The sequence below is a fragment of the Moschus berezovskii genome, chromosome 21, assembly GCF_049115385.1.
Source record: "Moschus berezovskii isolate FMDL1 chromosome 21, NW_MosBer_1.0, whole genome shotgun sequence".
In the NCBI taxonomy this organism is placed as follows: Eukaryota; Metazoa; Chordata; class Mammalia; order Artiodactyla; family Moschidae; genus Moschus; species Moschus berezovskii.
In genome coordinates this window covers 23,989,680-24,007,868 of record NC_142480.1, presented here as the reverse complement: position 1 = coordinate 24,007,868, position 18,189 = coordinate 23,989,680, and the positions used below count along the sequence as shown (strand labels likewise).

Below are 18,189 nucleotides of genomic sequence, written 5' to 3'. Positions count from 1 at the left end.
ATCCTCTGTTGTCCCCTTCTGCCTTCAGTCTTTCCCAGCATCAGTCTTTTCCAGTGAGTCAGTTTTTCACATCAGGTGGCCAAAGGATTGGAGTTTCAGCTTCAACATCAGTCCTTCCAATGAATATTCAGGACTGATTTCCTTTAGGATGGACTGATTGGATCTCCAAGGGACTCTCAAGAGACTTCTCCAGCACCACAGTTCAGAAGCATCAATTCTTCAGCCTTTTTTATGGTCCAGCTCTCGCATCCATACATGACTATTGGAAAAACCATAGCTTTGAGTAGATGGACCTTTGTTAGCAAAGTAATGTCTCTGCTTTTTAATAAGCTGTCTAAGTTGGTCATAGCTTTTCTTCCAAGGAGCAAGCGTCTTTTAATTTCTTGGCTGCAGTCACCATCTGCAGTGATTTTGGAGCCCTGAAAAGTAAAGTATGTCACTGTTTCCATTGTTTCCCCATCTGTTTGCCATGAAGTGATGGGGCTGGATTTCATGATCTTAGTTTTCTGAATGTTGAATTTTAAGCCAACTTTTTTTCTCTGTACGGTTAAACTTATTTTTCTCTTGTCATTTATTATCATCTGGTTTTCAAATGATTTGAAAAGTCACCTTTTTTGTAACATTTCTCACAACCAGAGTCTGTTTCTTGGCTTTTAAATCCTATTCTGCTTATCTTTTTATTCCAATGCAACATACTTAAAAAAGACTGTATGTAGTCTTTGAATATGTTTTGTTCTTTCTCTGGTAATGCTAGTCCTTGAAAATCTCCCAAGATGCTAGTCAAGGTTCAAAACTGTGAGATGCCTTAGTCAGGGAATGGCCAACAGGCAGTTGGTTCTGAACCCCGGCTAGAGGGAGACCAGTGCAAACATGGAGCCTTGGAGCCACTTTCCTGGCACTGCCTAACATGGCTCTGCTGAGAAGGAGCATGGTCTCAGTTGGTGAAAAGGGTCAGTGAGCAGGTTCGCTCAGTATATGTGTGAAGTTTGGAGGGGTGTGGGATTTTGAAGCCTAATATGTAGTTATAGTTAGTAATACTTTAAAAAAGCTAAATTACCTATTGAATATAGAAGGTTCTACAGGCACCAAAGCAAGGGACTTTGAATGCCTCTTTCTTTTCCGGATGTCGTTTTACCTGCTTCATCTATGACTTTCTTTCCTTCTCATGGAAGGCTGTTGAGGAGCTGGGGATAAGGGAGTGAAGAACACAGAATAATGAGGACAGGGTCAAGGCGCTTCTATTTGTGTAATTTAAAGTGCACCTATAGTATTTTTTAGAGATGCCTTCACAACTTCAAACATTTCAGTCCCGTTGTAACTTTTTTTTTTTTAATTGTAAACAATGACTGGTAGGTTTATTTCAGAATTTCTGCTTGGCCTAGGGCAAATATATCAATGGACTACAAAGAGAATTCAGTTAAAAGTCCATATTCTTTTTTTTTAGTGGTAATTAAAAAAAAAATTTTTTTTTCATTGAAATATTCTTGAAAGCAAAGTCTTTATCACTCCTGCTTAGCTTTCAGAGTCCTCTTTGGTTGGAGAATCTGGTTCTATTCATAGCCATCACACGATCTTGACTGTGGCTGCAGCCTGTTCTCCCTTCTTATCTGCTGTGTAACAGTTCCCGATTCTTACAGTACAGTGTAGATAATGCTAGCCTATTCAATAAAATTTTACCAAAAGCAGAGGAGTAAGTAAAAGGAAGTAAGCACAGAGTGTAACATGTAATGAGATAATTTTTCAAAGGAGATCTAGTTTTAGCCTTCTTCAGCTCTGCTTTCTCTTTACCCCCGAGATTGCTTCAAATTTACAGAAGGCATCTTTCTCCAGCACTTGGGAGAACCTTCAAGCATATGTCGACTCTAAATTTCAAACCCCAAAAGAGAAGACTTCATGATTGACACTGGGAATGCTGAAAATGAGCATGGCTTATGCCTTCCACAAGAAATCATAACTAACTGCCAGTAGCTATTATGAGACAGTCATATCTAGCTATCGGAGAAGGCAATGGCAAGCCACTGCAGTACTATTGCCTAGAAAATCCCATGGATGGAGGAGCCTGGTAGGCTGCAGTCCGTGGGGTCGCTAAGGGTCGGACATGACTGAGCGACTTCACTTTCACTTTCACACATTGGAGAAGGAAGTGGCAACCCACTCCAGTGTTCTTGCCTGGAGAATCCCAGGGACGGGGGAGCCTGGTGGGCTTCCGTCTATGGGGTCACACAGAGTCGGACACGACTAAAGTGACTTAGCAGCAGCAGCAGCAGCATATCTAGCTATACCCCAGTAGGCTATTGTCTTTACTAGAGATATGCGTGTGGTAGGTGGGTGGCAATCTGTCACAACCTTTCATATGATAAATCTATATGATTTATCATGTAAAATTATAGTGGGAAATGGCAACCCACTCCAGTATTCTTGCCTAGAAAATTCCATGAACAGAGGAGCCTGAGGGACTACAGTCCATGGGGTCACATAGAGTTGGACACTACTGAGTGCACACACACACACACACACACATTATACTGATGCTCATCCTGTGGCTTTTAAAATGAAGCATACAGTATTTTATAATGAAAAAAACAATGGGATAGAACAAGTAGACTTGGATTCTAGTCTGATTAGAGTAAATAGTCTTGTCTCTTAGCCAGTGGCTCAGTGTTTCTATAGTTTTGTTGAAAGATTGGGATATAATTAGTCTATAATTTTACAGTTTTATCTTTAACTGAATTGTTTAAAATTATTATAGAATTTATACTTGAATTTTTCTCTTGATGATATATTAATCTCTTTTAATATGATTGACATAATAGTGAGGAAGTGTTCTGATATGAGAGAAAATAGTTTATTTTACAACAATACATTTTACAGGACAGGCTCTCCATTGTGCTGACAGGGAACCTGCCTGTATTTAAAAGGGGCTACAGGAGCTCACTGTGAGTTTTTTATGAAGTAAATATTTGCCTCTATACAGATTTAGATGTTCTTAAACAATTTAATTGTATATAGTTCTCTGTATACTTGGATTCTGTACTTTTTAGTTTTAGTTCATTCATATATTTGACATTTCATCATTAAAATTTTTAAGTTGAATTTAAGTAAAAGCACCATATGTTAAAATACTTTTAAGAGGGAGTTATTTGGTACTGTTAGTTAAATATGGAACGATTCTCTCCTTCCTACTTATGTGTGATCTATTTTTTTTTTTCAGAGTGAAAAGCTTCTGTTATATGATACAGTACAGAGTGAGCTAGAGGAGAAGATAAGAAGGCTTGAAGAGGACCGGCACAGCATTGATATTACCTCAGGTAAGGGGAATGCTGTGACTGTCACGTTTAAGTGACACGAAACCTTTGGTTTACTGAGGTGTCTCCTCATACCTAGTCTCCTATACAAATGGTATATAAATGAAATGTCCTAATGAGAGGGCAAGGAGGAAGACTGCTAAAGAATTTGCTGTGATTGTGATTGTTGCTTTAATTTGGACTCATACTTCAGAAAGATGTAGAAAATGAAGCACATGAAAAGGAATAAAATAGAAGTGTGACAGGAGCAACAGGCATAAGAATAATGTACTGTAAGAATAGTTAAGAATGTTATTACAACGTAAGAGTAGTATTGGAAGACAGCTACAGTATGTATTCTTTCCTCTAAGTCTTGGAAGATTGTCACGTGGAAGAAGGAAGAGAAACCTTTTCTCTTGGTCCTACACAAACTAGGACAAAAGGATGGATATTATAAGGAGGCAGATTTTTGTCTCAAGAAAAGGAAATACTTATTAATAATTAGATTAGGCCAAAGTGAAACTGGCTTTTTAGGGAAAGGCTTTCTACACCTTGGAAGATTTACTGGGTTATCCTATGGTTCTTGCATGTGTATTATGTTCAGTTCAGTTCAGTTCAGTCGCTCAGTCGTGTCCGACTCTCCGCGACCCCATGAATCACAGCGCGCCAGGCCTCCCTGTCCACCACCAATAAATTCTGTTTCTCCAGTATAAAATAGGCAGAGCAGACGAGCTGAGCTCTCAGGCCGTTGTTCAACTAGTTGGGTGACCATGGGTGACAGTTGTTTTAGCTTTCCTAAGTCAGTCTCTTCATACAATTGAAGTGATGAGACTGTCTGCCTGAGCAGTAGCTTCGAAGATTAGTTGAGACCATTCACGTGATGAATATTTAAGTGCCTGACATATATGTTCATCAGTTACTAGCATTAAGTGCCAAATTGAATTTTGCTCTAATGAAAGCAGAGGAAAATTCATAAATACATAGCTGTTCATGAAATCATATATAGTCATTATATACAGTATATACCCATATTTATAGCATATAAGCCACCAATACAGTTTTGCTACTATGAAATTAGTCTTTTTTTTCCTTTGATCTCAAGAAATCAGATAATACTTAATTTTTATTTACTTGCCAGAACTGTGGAACGATGAGCTTCAGTCAAGAAAAAAGAGGAAGGATCCGTTCAGTCCTGACAAAAAGAAGCCAGTTGTTGTGTCAGATATCCTTTTTCACATTTTCTGGGTTATTTTATTTTTTTGTTGCTGTAATGTACATTTTTGCACTGTGCATATCTTTGTAACTTTTATTAGTATACATTGTCTTTATTTGCATGATCCTGTAATAAGAAAAGATGATTTTTAAAAATGATTGAAAGCAGAAGGATATAGTTTAGATTAAGCGAGGTATAGAGGATAAGAAATTTAGCCATGATCTCAACACTGAAAATTAATATGGCTTTGTAGATCACAAGGGCTTTGAAGTGAAGCAGCTGTTTATTATATAGCATGATTGCTTAATTCTCATGTGTACTTTTTGACACTTTTAATGTCTCTGAAACTGGAATGTCTTTAAATTAAATTAATATATACATTCAATCTTGGCATTCCCTGTGGTACCCTCCCCTGGCTCCTGCTTTCCCCCTCGCCCACCTCAAAACAGTGATTAGGTTGTTGGTGTATCTTACTGTCAGAGACACCATAAGATTAAGAGAATATGGTTATAATATCTGAAGTACTAGAACATTCTTATGCTGGTACTAAGTTTTTTGAAAAGCAGTTTGGAGTCAGAATTCAGCATGCTGAAGGTTTCTGTCTGAAGTCATTGTTCCAGTCTCTGAAAAACAGAAATTTGGAAATATAGTTTAAAATTGAAATTCTTACAGCAAAATTGACCTTGACTTTTCAACGTCCGTATATAGTTTATATGTTACAAGATCTTGATATTCTTGAAGACTGGACAACAATAAGGAAGGTATGATTAAAAAGCAATGGAATTCAAGTATATTTTTTGTAGTCTACTTTTTAAGAGTCTATAATTTTCACTGCTGCTGCTGCGTCACTTCACTAATACATCAAAATATTGTAAATATGCTTTACTTTGCAACAGTCTCTCTAAGGCAGTTATTACTAATACAAATAACTGTGGATTGCAAGAGTATTTTAAGAGAGGCATGTTAGCAGTTTGATTGTATTTTTTCCTGTGATAACATAATTAATAATTTATGCAAAAGTATGAAAAAGTATTTAGGTTGCCCCAAAATAGTAATGGATTACCATTCTGTGCCTAGTTCTTAGCCTGGTACTGGCTCACAGAAGGCACTCAGATGTATTTGTTGAATGAATGAAAGTGACTGAATATTTGAACCTTTATTATACACTTCTGCATTTTGTCATTAAGCACTGAAATGTTAGAAGATTTTCTGTGTTGGTTTGAAAGTGGAGAGTTGTTTTCCTATTAAAACTTTCCATTCTTAGAAGTTTGTTAGTTGAGAATTTGAGATTATATTAGGTATTGATAACACCTCTAGAAGAAATTTTTATTCTTTTTATATTCCCATGGTTTTAGACATTGTGAATTTATTGAAGCAGATCATATTTCACTGTGTCTGTTATTAAGCTTGTAAGTTTTATATATTAAATGGATATCAAAATATACTTTGATTTTGAACTCAGACATCTTTCTTCTTTTTTTTTTAATTAAGGCAATGGCTACACTTGGTCCACATAGAGTGAAAACAGAACGTAAGTCATTTTGTCTGAGTTCAGAAATCTTCTCTTTGGAGACTTTTTAAGTCATCTACATACTAAACCACTCCCCCATCACTGGTTTCATTTAATCAGTGAAAACTATATGCAGAACTGTGAAAAATTCTGGAGTCTTTGCCTCATGTAAAGGTTTCAAGATTTCTGAATGGAATGTATTTCTTCTTTAGCGTTTCAACTGCATTACAATTGCTAATAATGGATCAGTAATCTTAAAAGTATTTATTTAGTATTTTTAATGGACTCAGTAATTCTAAAGGGGAAGTGTCTGGAGTCTGTGGATGGCCTTCAGAGAGCCTGTGAATAGGAATTATGGAATTTCAGTTCCACAAGCCTCTGGAATTGTGGGCAAAATTACTTCTGTATCTATATTTTCTATGAGAGAGATTAGAATGCTGGCAGTGGGGTTCATCAAAAATCCTGAAATCACTGCTAAAGTAGTGACGGACATTCTTGTCTAGAATAATTTCTGTTTCTGCCTTCTTTCACTGTATAGATTTAAGCCATGGATTCCTTTAAGAGTCTTACTACACTGTTGAGTGGGTCTCCTCCCCAGCCCCTGTTATCTTTAGCATGTGTATTCTTTGTTTTCTTCATGGCACTTACCACAATTTGTAATTTTTTGATTGTTTACATGTTTACCTGTCTCCTGAGAGAATCGTAAGCTCCACAAAGGTCAGAAATCTGTCTGTTTCAGTCACAGTGCTCAGAAAACATTTGTTGAGTGAATGCATGAGTGAATACTTACTGAAAACCTTTTACATACCAGGTACTTTTTGAGGTCAGTGAATGCAGTGGTGCAAGGGTTGAATCTCCTGGAACTCCTTGAGGGAGGCAGAATGATAATGTATAAAATAGATAACTAACTAGATAATGACAAATTGTAATAATTGCTATGAAGGAAATATAAAGCTGTGGTGAAGATTAACTGAGGAGTGGGTAGAACGGTTGGGGAAGACCTTTCTGAGGTGGTGACATTTGAATGGTGCACAGGGGTGTATTTCATGGTGTGCTTTTGACAGTGTGCTTCCATAAAGAATGTTTTGTTTTTTTTTCCTGCATGAGTTTATCTGATGAATCTCAAACCATTTCTAGAATTTAAAAATGAAAATTCTACTGAGGACATTTGCTTTTTAGAATCAAAATTTAGAAATTCTTGGAATATATGTTAAACTTTGCTTTTTTGAAAGTGTCAGTTGAGACAATATAAAGTGTCAGGTGAGACAATATGAAAAAATATTATTTTCAGTGAAAATATGATAACTCAGATTTTAAATTTTACTTAAAATTGGCACTAATAAAGCATAATGCATCGTTTCTCCTCCTTACACTTGTCTAGTTATTGATTTATTATATATTGTTTGTGTGTGTGTTAGTCATTCAGTTGTGTCTGACTCTTTGCAACCCCATGGACTGTAGCCCACCAGGCTCTTCTTTCCATGGAATTTCTCCAGGCAAGAATACTGGGTTGCCATTCCCTTCTCCAGGGGATCTTCCCCACCCAGGGATTGAACCTGAGTCTCCCACTTTGCAGGCAGATTCTTTACCATCTGGGCCATCAGGGAATTTTCAGTGGAAGTATGACAACTCAGATTTTAAATCTTACTTAAAATTGGCATTAATAATAGATAATATATCTGCCCTCTTGCACTTGTCTAGTTAATTGATTATATATTGTTTAGCTTTATTAAATAGCTCTATTAAAAACAGTGAATTATATAAAAAATGTGGGAAATGAAATTCTCTTTGTTTTTATTAGATGTAGGTTTGTTATCTAAAGAAATATTTTTAGTGTTTTTTCACATATATGCGTGGATTGGTATTAATGCTTAAGTGTTCTGCACTTTTGTTCTTCTGACAATGTCTTATTAATATAACTGTTTTTGAACTGATCCCTTTAGCACCCGTGAAACTGGAAAAACACCTGCACAGTGCTAGATCCGAAGAGGGAAGGTTATACTATGATGGTGAATGGTATATACGTGGACAGACAATATGTATTGACAAAAAAGATGAATGTCCTACAAGGTAAAAAGCCTTTATTGTTTCAATGCTGCTCAGTGTTAGAGTGTACTGCATTGTTGTCAGTAAGTTTTTGCTGCTTGTGTAGTGCATTCATAATACATTAATAATTGCCTACGGATTTCTTTCTTCTCGTGACGTATGATTTTATTCGCATGTTTGAACACCAATGTTAATGTTATACACTAGAGTTACATGTTAAGTTCCTGGACAAAAGCATTAACATAAGTGTAAAGATTAGAATTATTTAGCCAGGTAAGAGATCCCATTTGTTAATTCTTAAAATAGATGACTTGTTACGATCCTCATATTATGACCTTTAAACCAGACTACTATGAATTTGACAGTGTGCTTCCATTGTGTGGCTCTTAACTTTTGGGGGTATATTTTAGTATTTTGTATAAAAAAAATCTCATCAATTAGAATGGGAAAGGAATTGAAAATTAATGAAAATTTAGAGTGATGGTAATTAAAGTATAACTTGAAAACTGAAAATTGCCTTTTAAAAGATGCAACCTGTCTAGGCTTAAGTAAAGTTTGTATAATTATTTATAGAGCTGTCTAAGTTTTCTCTGGTGTGGCCTTTGGAAAATACTAATGTGCATCACTTTTTTAGTTCCTTTAGTAGTTTATTATTTAATCCTCAGAGTTTTTTTATCCTCTACAGTAAGAAAATAGCTTTTTCTAGGTAGTAATAGTAAATAAAGTGTTTGCATTTAGTATTGAATATACATTTCAGGAGCAAACTTTTCTCATAAAAGTCCATTGAACTAATTAATTACTAGGTTATATATATAATGCCCCTGGATTTTTTGCTTTATCTTATTGCTTTTGAGTCATATAACTGCTGCTACTTAGAATCTGTGTGTGTGTGCATGCTAGTTGCTTCAGTAGTGTCAGATTCTTTGTGATCCCATGGACTATACCCTGCCAGGCTCCTTTGTCCATGGGATTCTCCAAGCAAAATACTGGAGTGGGTTGCCATGCCCTCCTCCAGGGGATCTTCCTGACCCAGGGATTGAATCCATGTCTCTTAGATATCCAATATTGGCAAGTGGGTTTTTTACCACTAGCACCACCTGGGACGCATATATATATATATATATATATATATAAATACCCCTGGCTTCTTTGCCTTATCTTATTGCTTTTGAAACATGTAACTACTACTGTGTAGCATAAATGTGGTTAAAAAGGAAATGTTTGTGCTCAGTCACTAAGTTGTGTCCGACTCTTTGTGACCCCATGGACTGTAGCCGGCCAGACTGCTATATCCTTGCGACTTCCTAGGCAAGAATACTGGAGTGGGTTGCCATTTCATTCTCCAGGGGAAGACTCCAGGGGATCTTCCTGCACCATAGATCAGACCCGTGTCTCCTGTATTAGCAGGTGGATTCTTTACTATTGAGACACCAGGGTAGCCCTAAAAAGGAGATAAAATAGCATAAAAGAGGATTAAACACAAACGTAGCTTTAGAAAGACTTCTGTTAGGTTGGTGCAAACGTAATTGTGGTTTTGGACTGTGAATTTTAAATCATTGTTACTAGGTTCAGAAACATCTTTATTAATCAAAATAGGAACCATTACAATCAACACATTTTTGCCAATGAGAAATAAGTTTATTTCTGTAGCATAAAAATCCATGCTTTCTTGGAAAACATTTCTGCACCCTGCTGGTTGTAGAAACATTTTCCCCGCAAGAAGTTGTCAAAATGCTTGAAGTGGTTGTCTGTTGGCATGAGGTTAGGTGAATATGGCAGATGAGGCAAAACTTCGTATCCCAATTTGTTCAACTTTGAAACGATGGTGGTGCAGCGTGAGTTCAGGTGTTTTCATGGAGAAGACTTGGACCCTTTCTGTTGACCCATGCTGGATTCAGGCCTTGCAGTTTTCAGTGCATCTCATCGGTTTGCTGAGCATACTTCTTAGATCTAATGGTTTCATCAGGATTCAGAAAGCTGTAGTGCATCAGATGGGCAGCAGACCACCACGTAGTGACTACAACCTTTTTTTGGTGTAAATTTGGCTTTGGGATGTGCTTTGGAGCTTCTTCTTGGTCCAGCCACTGAGCTGGTCATTGCAGGTTGTCGTATAAAATCCACTTTCTGTCGCATGTCACAATCTGATTGAGAAATGGTTCATTGTTGCACAGAGTAAGAGAAGGCAGCACTTCAAAACAAGGAGTTTTTATTTTCGGTCAGTTTCTGAGGTACTCACTTACTGAGCTTTTTCACCTTTCCAGTTTGCTTCAAATGCCAAATGACCATCAGTTCAGTTCAGTTGCTCAGTCGTGTCTGACTCTTTGCAATCCCATGGACGGCAGCATGCCAAGTCTCCCTGTCCATCACCAACTCCCGGAGTTCACCCAAACTCATGTCCGTTGAGTCGGTGATGCCGTTCGACCATCTCATCCTCTGTCGTCCCCTTCTCCTCCTGCCCTCAATCTTTCCCAGCATCAGGGTCTTTTCAAATGAGGCAGCTCTTCACATCAGGGGGCAAAGTATTGGCGTCTCAGCTTCAATATCAGTCCTTCCAATGAACACCCAGGACTGATCTCCTTTAGGATGGACTGGTTGGATCTCCTTGCGTTCCAAGGGACTCTCAAAAGTCTTCTCCAACACCACAGTACAAAAGCATCAATTCTTCAGTGATCAGCTTTCTTCACAGTCCAACTCTCACATCCATACATGACCACTGGAAAACCCATAGCCTTGACTAGATGGACTTTTGTTGACAAAGAGTTCTAAGGAGTAAGCGTCTTTTAATTTCATGGCTGCAGTTACCATCTGCAGTGATTTTGGAGCCCAGAAAAATAAAGTCAGCCACTGTTTCCACGGTTTCCCCATCTATTTGCCATGAAGTGATGGGACCAGATGCTATGATCTTAGTTTTCTGAATGTTGAGCTTGAACATTCAACTTTTTCACTCTCCTCTTTCACTTTCATCAAGAGGCTCTTTAGTTCTTCTTCACTTTCTGCCATAAGGGTGGTGTTACTGATATTTCTCCCAGCAATCTTGATTCCAGCTTGTGCTTCTTCAAGCCCAGCGTTTCTCATGATGTACTCTGCATATAAGTTAAATAAGCAGGGTGACAATATACAGCCTTGACATACTCCTTTTCCTATTTGGAACCAGTCTGTTGTTCCATGTCCAGTTCAACTGTTGCTTCCTGACCTGCATACAGGTTTCTCAGGAGGCAGGTGAAGTGGTCTGGTATTCCCATCTCTTTCAGAATTTTCCACAGTTTATTGTGATCCACAAAGTCAAAAGCTTTTGCATAGTTGATAAAGCAGAGATAGATGTTTTTCTGGAACTCTCTTTTTCGATGATACAGTGGATGTTGGCAATTTGATCTCAAGTTGAGTTCTTCGACAACTTCTCGTGTAGTTGTAATAGGATCAGCTTTGATGATGGCTCTCAATTTTGTTGTCAGCTTCCGATGACCAGCTGCTGCACTCCTCATCTTCAAGCTCTCAGTTCCTTTGCAAAACTTCTTGATCCACTACTGCATTGTATGTTCGTTAGCAGTTCCTGGATCAAATGCATTGATGTTGTGAGTTTCTCTGCTGCTTTACAACCCATTTTGAACTCAAAAAAGTCACCCAAATCTGCTTTTTGCCTAACATCATTTCCCTTGTCTAAAATAAATATAAAATACACAGCAAGTAATAAGTCATTTGCAAAAAAACATAAAGTGAGAAATGTGCATTAAAAAATGATGTATAACATAACCACATTTATTTAGGAATGTATTTCAATATCAAATGGCAAAGTTCAGCAATGGAAAACTGCAATTACATTTGCACCAACCTAACATATAAAGATTAATAGTGTTAAAAAAAAAATCTGTATGAGTACCGTAGATGCTTGATACTGGGAATTAAGATTTGTATTTAGAACATATCCTACAACCATATCGATATGAGTTGGAGCTGTAATACCATATAAAGAACAGTTTTAGCTCCATTTTTTTGTCTTTAGGAGGTGGGATGGGAATTGGCAATGTGCTTTTAATAGTTCCAAGAGTAAATTTTACCAACTCTATTAAGAAAAGAAAGGAGAAAAAAAAAAAAAGAAAAGAAAGGAGATATTTGTGTAGCTGAATGTGGTATTTTTAGCAGCATGCCCTGCTAGTAGCATTCTGGTAAATGACAATTACATACCTGCGTCTACCCTTACAGTCCAGCTATTTTGGTTTTATAGCTAGTGCTCTAAAATGAGTGGAGGAGGCATATTGTCATTCATTCATTCATATTTTTTTTTCTTTTTAGTGCTGTAATTACAACAATTAACCATGATGAAGTTTGGTTTAAGAGGCCTGATGGAAGCAAATCTAAGCTTTACATTTCACAGCTACAGAAAGGAAAATACTCAATTAAACATTCGTAATCATGATTTAAGTGTTATCTAAATCTACCTTATTAGTGTTACCAAGTATGATGTGCCATGGGAATAAAAAAAATGTATTCAATAGCTTAATATTCTCATTGAATCATGAAAGACTGTGTATTTATAGGTAGTACTCTTAAGTAAACCTCATGTTGATATGTTATTAAAGGAGACAGTAATAAAAGTTTAGTCATGATCATTACATTTATTTGCCTTTTTGATCCAATGACCAATAGGTGTATATGGTAGGGGTTTCTTACTAAACTTTTTTCTTTGGTTTTTATGTAAATCTGTCTTACCTTTAGTGAACTGTGTTAGCAATGGCTACATTTATCTGCAGTTTTCTTGATTTTCAAGATCTTTTCTCTGATCATATCTTTGTAAATAAGCCTGATAAAATGTTTCCTATAAACGGTTTGTAATAGCACATTCGTGTTAAATCAGAACTAAAATTTAAACGTATATACGTATGTATAGATGGCTTCATCAGATTATTTAGAACTGATGGCCTTACTTTACAATCTTATTTTACCCAAAATTAAGCTATTGGGCTTGAAAGCTAAAAGGAGCACTTTTGTAGACTAGCAGCTTTCCTTCTCCTCTTCCTTGATTGTATGGTGGTGATCTGTTTTTACAGATCATACTTTATGTTGATTAGCAAAATTAGTGTCAAGTAATAACATGCTTCTTCCTGTGTTTCTTGTGAAATTTTGGAGGGCAGGTATTGATGCCTGGTATTTATGATACAGTATGTAAGTGGGTGGACAGTAACTGACAGTATTGTGGTACTTGCTGTACATGTCTGACCTTTTGAAACAGATTTTTAGTAAGCATTTTCCAGAGGTAAAACTAGGTTCATATCCTAATTTTATTTCTAGGGCAAAATAGACAGGGATGATCTCCTTGAATCTATTCCCAAATTAATACTTTTATCTTTGGTGTTTCTACACTTTAAGGCCACTTCGTGCAATTTAGAAAGTATTGGCCTCTCTTCCCCTAGTCACATTAAAAATTAACTTCTAAAACCTCAGGAACAGTACAGAGATCGAAGCCCTCAATATGGCAGCACAATTAGCTGTCGTATATATTAGGGTACAACCAAATCAGGTATTCCTGGTGGTCTTATGCACTTTAATTTCTGTTATATTGAGACTTAAGAGGGTGAAGAAGAGATCTTATTAACACTTAGGGCAGGAATATCTGCATTTTTCCGTTTGTTTTCTCACTGTTTTACCTCTGCAGACATCTTCCTGTGCAGATCACTACTTCAAAGTTGCCAAATGTTAATTAAAATATTTGACTTCTGAAATTCATTATCAGCAAAGTTATGAATGTTGTTCTGTTTCTAATTAACCTTAGCAAATGTACATAATGTCATAATCTGATAGTATTTGACAGTACTTATGTATACAATGTTTCATAAGCATTTTTAATAAGATTTGTATTTTTAAATTTAGTATATAATAAAAAGATGTGTTTGAGTGTCATTCGTAGTGTCTTGAATGACTTGTGCTTGAGTTCTTTTATTTATAACCTGTCTACTTCTGAGAAGGATTTGAGCCAGTTTACATTAATAAATATGGAGTGTTTAACAAATGTTACTGCTTTTCTGTTTCAACCTCTGTTGCAGATATTTAAGACAGTAAGTTATACTTAATTTAAATATATGTGTATATGTTCTACTTTAATAAAAATATATTGTATAAGTTCTGAAATTTTAAGTAAAAGTCATTATTTTAAAAACCATGATTTAGCATTTTTACTTTCAGAACTTCAATGTTTATATCACATAAAACACATTCCATAAAATTAATACTGATTCAGATAAGCATATGCTTGTCTGTGATTGAAGTACTATAAAATAGATTTCATTGTTGTCAGTTTGCCATTTGAATTCTGGTCAAATAGTTTAGGAGAACTGTTCAGTTCAGTTCAGTTGCTCAGTTGTGTCCAACTTTTTGCAACCCCATGGACTGCAGCACGCCAGGCCTCCCTGTCCATCACCAACTCCCTGAATTCACTCAAACTCATGTCCATTGAGTCGGTGATGCCATCCAGCCATCTCATCCTCTGTCATCCCCTTTCCTCCTGCCTTCAATCTTTCCCAGCTTCAGGGTCTTTTCCAGTGAGTCAGTTCTTCGCATCAGGTGGCCAAAGTATTGGAGTTTCAGCTTCACCATCAGTCCTTCCAATGAATATTCAGGACTCATTTCCTTTAGGATGGACTGGCTGGATCTCCTTGCATTCCAAGGGACTCTCAAGTCTTCTCCAACACCACAGTTCAAAAGCATCAATTCTTTGGTGCTCAGCTTTCTTTATAGTCCAACTCTCACATCCATACATGACTACTGCAAAAACCGTAGCCTTGACTAGACAGACCTTTGCTGGCAAAGTCATGTCTCTGCTTTTTGATATGCTGTCTAGGAGAACTGTTAGAATCTGCAAAATGTGATGTAGCAGCTGCTGGTAACTTTACAATCAGCCTGTGTCTTAGAATCAGTATGTGGACCTTTCCTGTCTCAACTTCCAGGATTTTATGCTTAGTCTATCCCTCCCCAACATTTACCATTAAAAGAATCTAATCATCACTAATCTGGTTCATCACTAAAAATAGTTAGCAAATGGTAAATGCACACTCCTTTCTGTCCCTCCTCACTGGCCACTGAGTACTTTTCATTGCAAACTTCTTTCACATAAAAGTCGTTTTGATGTATGTATTATTACTCAGTACTCAGACACCCCTGGACAGAACCATGCTGCTGCTGCTGCTAAGTCGCTTCAGTCGTGTCCGACTCTGCGACCCCATAGACGGCAGCCCACCAGGCTCTGCCGTCCCTGGGATTCTCCAGGCAAGAACACTGGAGTGGGTTGCCATTTCCTTCTCCAATGCATGAAAGTGAGAAGTGAAAGTGAAGACGCTCAGTCATGTCCGACTCTTAGCGACCCCATGGACTGCAGCCTACCAGGCTCCTCTGTCCGTGGGATTTTCCAGGCAAGAGTACTGGAATGGGTTGCCATTGCCTTCTCCGGACAGAACCATATACGATCGTAAATAATTGATAATTATTTTAAAAGAAGAACAAGAGTGTTGTTTGTTATTTCTGATTTTGATTTTGGATCCACTAAGTCCAATACACTAAAATTGAATTAAAATGAATTTGTAGATAAGGAAAATGGACGTAGGATGAATGAATACACTAGTTAGGATTTATGTAGTTTCTTGCCAAGTTGGAATATAAACTATTTTAATTGCTAAAGATGAGGAAATCTGAAGTATTGTTAAAAGAACATGCAAGCTCAGAATGGAGTTAAGGAAAACGCACGTTCCTTATGTTGTCTTCATGGATGAACTGCCAGAAGTATGCCTGATACATCAGATGGGATTAATTGAGGCATTTCCGTCATTGGTCACTGTGGCTCAGAGTCTTGTCCTTTACTTTCATAGGGCCCAAAACTTAAACTATATCCATATGCCCCTTGTGGGCTGAATTGTGTCTGCCCCCTCTCCTAAATTCATATGTTAAAGCCATCACACCCATTACCTCAAGACGTGACTATATTTGGAGATGGGGCCTTTGAAGAGGTGATTAAGTTAAAATGGGTGTTTACGTTAGGCCCTCATCCAGTCTGACTAATGTCCTTATGTTTTTTTATTTTCAAACTTTCTTTTGAGGAAATTTGGACACAAAAATTTGGATAGCAGATGTGTGCACGCAGAGGAAAGACCATATGAAGACAGAAGTCCACCACCTGCGAGCCGAGGAGAGAGGCTTTTAGGAGAAACCAAACCTGCTGACACTTTGATCTTGGACTTCTAACCTCTAAAATTGTGAGAAAATGCATTTCTGTTGTCTAAGCCACCCATTCTGCGGTATTTGTTATGGCGAGTCTGTCAAACTAGTAACACGCCCTGAGTTGACCACTGTGGGAAAGTTAGACCAACTCACTCATGGTGGATTGAAGTGACAGCTGCATGTCAATTTAATAATTTATATTGGGAAATATAGCTGAGAAGGAGACCTGACTCAAGTCAACTATTTGGCATATTGTTTCCTTCTAGGAAAATCTGTATGAAATCAAACTTGGAATCCAAAGATTGTTTTGTTGAAACCTTAGGGAGTCCACCCGTCCTCTCATTATGCTGGACACATTGTTATAATCTGATTTTTAAAAAATTCTATTGAAGTATAATTGATTTACAATCTTATGTTAATTTCTATTCTACAGCAAAGTGATTCTTGTACACATATATGTTCTAATTCCTATTCTTTTCCATTGTGGTTTATCACAGGATATTGAATATAGTTCCCTGAGCTATACATTGGGATCTTGTCATTTAGCCGTCCTGTGTAGTTTGTATCTGGTAGTCCCAAACTTCCAATCCACGTTTCCCCAGCACCGCTTCCCCCTTGGCAGCTGCAAATCTATTTCCTATGCCTGGAAACCTATTTCTGTTTTATATATATGTTCATTTGTGCTTTATTTTAGATTCCACATATAAGTGATATCGTATTTGTTTTTCTCTTTCTTACTTCACTTAGTACGTTAATCTCTATGTCCATTCATGTTGCTGAAAATGGCATTATTTCATTCTTTTTATGGTTAGTAATCCATTGTACACATACACCACAAATTTTTTTTTTAGTGTGTTTTTTTACTTACTTGGCTGTACTGGGTCTTAATTGCAGCATGTGAACTCATGTTGAGACATATGTGATCTCAGTTCCCCCACCAGGGATCGAACCCAGGCCCTGTGCATTGGGAGCACAGAGTCTTAGCCACTGCATCACCAGGAAAGTCCCAACACCACATCGTCTTTTTCCATTCATTTACTGATGAATATTTGGGTTGTTTTTATGTCTCCAGTTCAGTTCAGTTGCTCAGCTGTGTCCAACTCTTTGCAACCCCATGAACCGCAGCACACCAGGTCTCCCTGTCCATCACCAACTCCCGGAGTCCACTCAAACCCATGTCCATTGAGTCGGTAATGCCATCCAACCATCTCATCCTTTGTCGTCCCCTTCTCCTCCTGCCCTCAATCTTTCCCAGCATCAGGGTCTTTTCAAATGAGTCAGCTCTTTGCATCAGGTGGCCAAAGGATTGGAGTTTCAGCTTCAACATCAGTCCTTCCAATGAACACCTAGGACTGATCTCCTTTAGGATGGACTGGTTGGATCTCCTTGCAGTCCAAGGGACTCTCAAGAGTCGTCTCCAACACCACAGTTCAAAAGCATCAGTTCATCGATGCTCAGCTTTCTTTATAGTCCAGCTCTCACATCCATACATGACCACTGGAAAAACCATAGCCTTGACTATAGACGGACCTTTGTTGGCAAAGTAATGTCTCCGCTTTTTAATATGCTGTCTAGGTTGGTCATAACTTTCCTTCCAAGGAGTAAGTGTCTTTTAATTTCATGGCTGCAGTCACCATCAGCAGTGATTTTGGAGCCCAGAAAAATAAATCTGACACTGTTTCCCCATCTATTTGCCATGAAGTGATGGGACCAGATGCCATGATCTTAGTTTTCTGAATGTTGAGCTTCAAGCCAACTTTTTCACTCTCCTCTTTTCACTTTCATCAAGAGGCTCTTTAGTTCTTCACTTCCTGCCATAAGGGTGGTGTCATCTGCATATCTGAGCTTATTGATATTTCTCCCGGCAATCTTGATTCCAGCTTGTGCTTCCTCCAGCCCAGCTTTTCTCATGATGTACTCTGCATATAAGTTAA

General features: G+C 37.6%; 1 protein-coding gene across 2 annotated transcripts in view; it reads left to right on the top strand.

Annotated features, from left to right (window-relative positions):
• The window catches only part of BRMS1L (BRMS1 like transcriptional repressor), a 39,993-nt gene extending 25,866 nt beyond the window's left edge, over positions 1 to 14,127 (top strand). Inside the window, exons 5-11 of one of the 2 annotated variants that reach the window (XM_055418255.2) lie at positions 3,212 to 3,308; positions 4,423 to 4,506; positions 5,194 to 5,258; positions 5,989 to 6,028; positions 6,747 to 6,818; positions 7,951 to 8,077; positions 12,344 to 14,127. In XM_055418255.2, coding sequence (XP_055274230.1) covers positions 3,212 to 3,308; positions 4,423 to 4,506; positions 5,194 to 5,258; positions 5,989 to 6,028; positions 6,747 to 6,818; positions 7,951 to 8,077; positions 12,344 to 12,461 — 603 coding nt within the window. In that variant the 3' untranslated portion in view covers positions 12,462 to 14,127. The remainder of the gene's footprint in view (positions 1 to 3,211; positions 3,309 to 4,422; positions 4,507 to 5,193; positions 5,259 to 5,988; positions 6,029 to 6,746; positions 6,819 to 7,950; positions 8,078 to 12,343) is intronic. The other variant, XM_055418256.2, reaches the window with a different exon arrangement.
• The last annotated feature ends 4,062 nt before the right edge of the window (positions 14,128 to 18,189 follow it).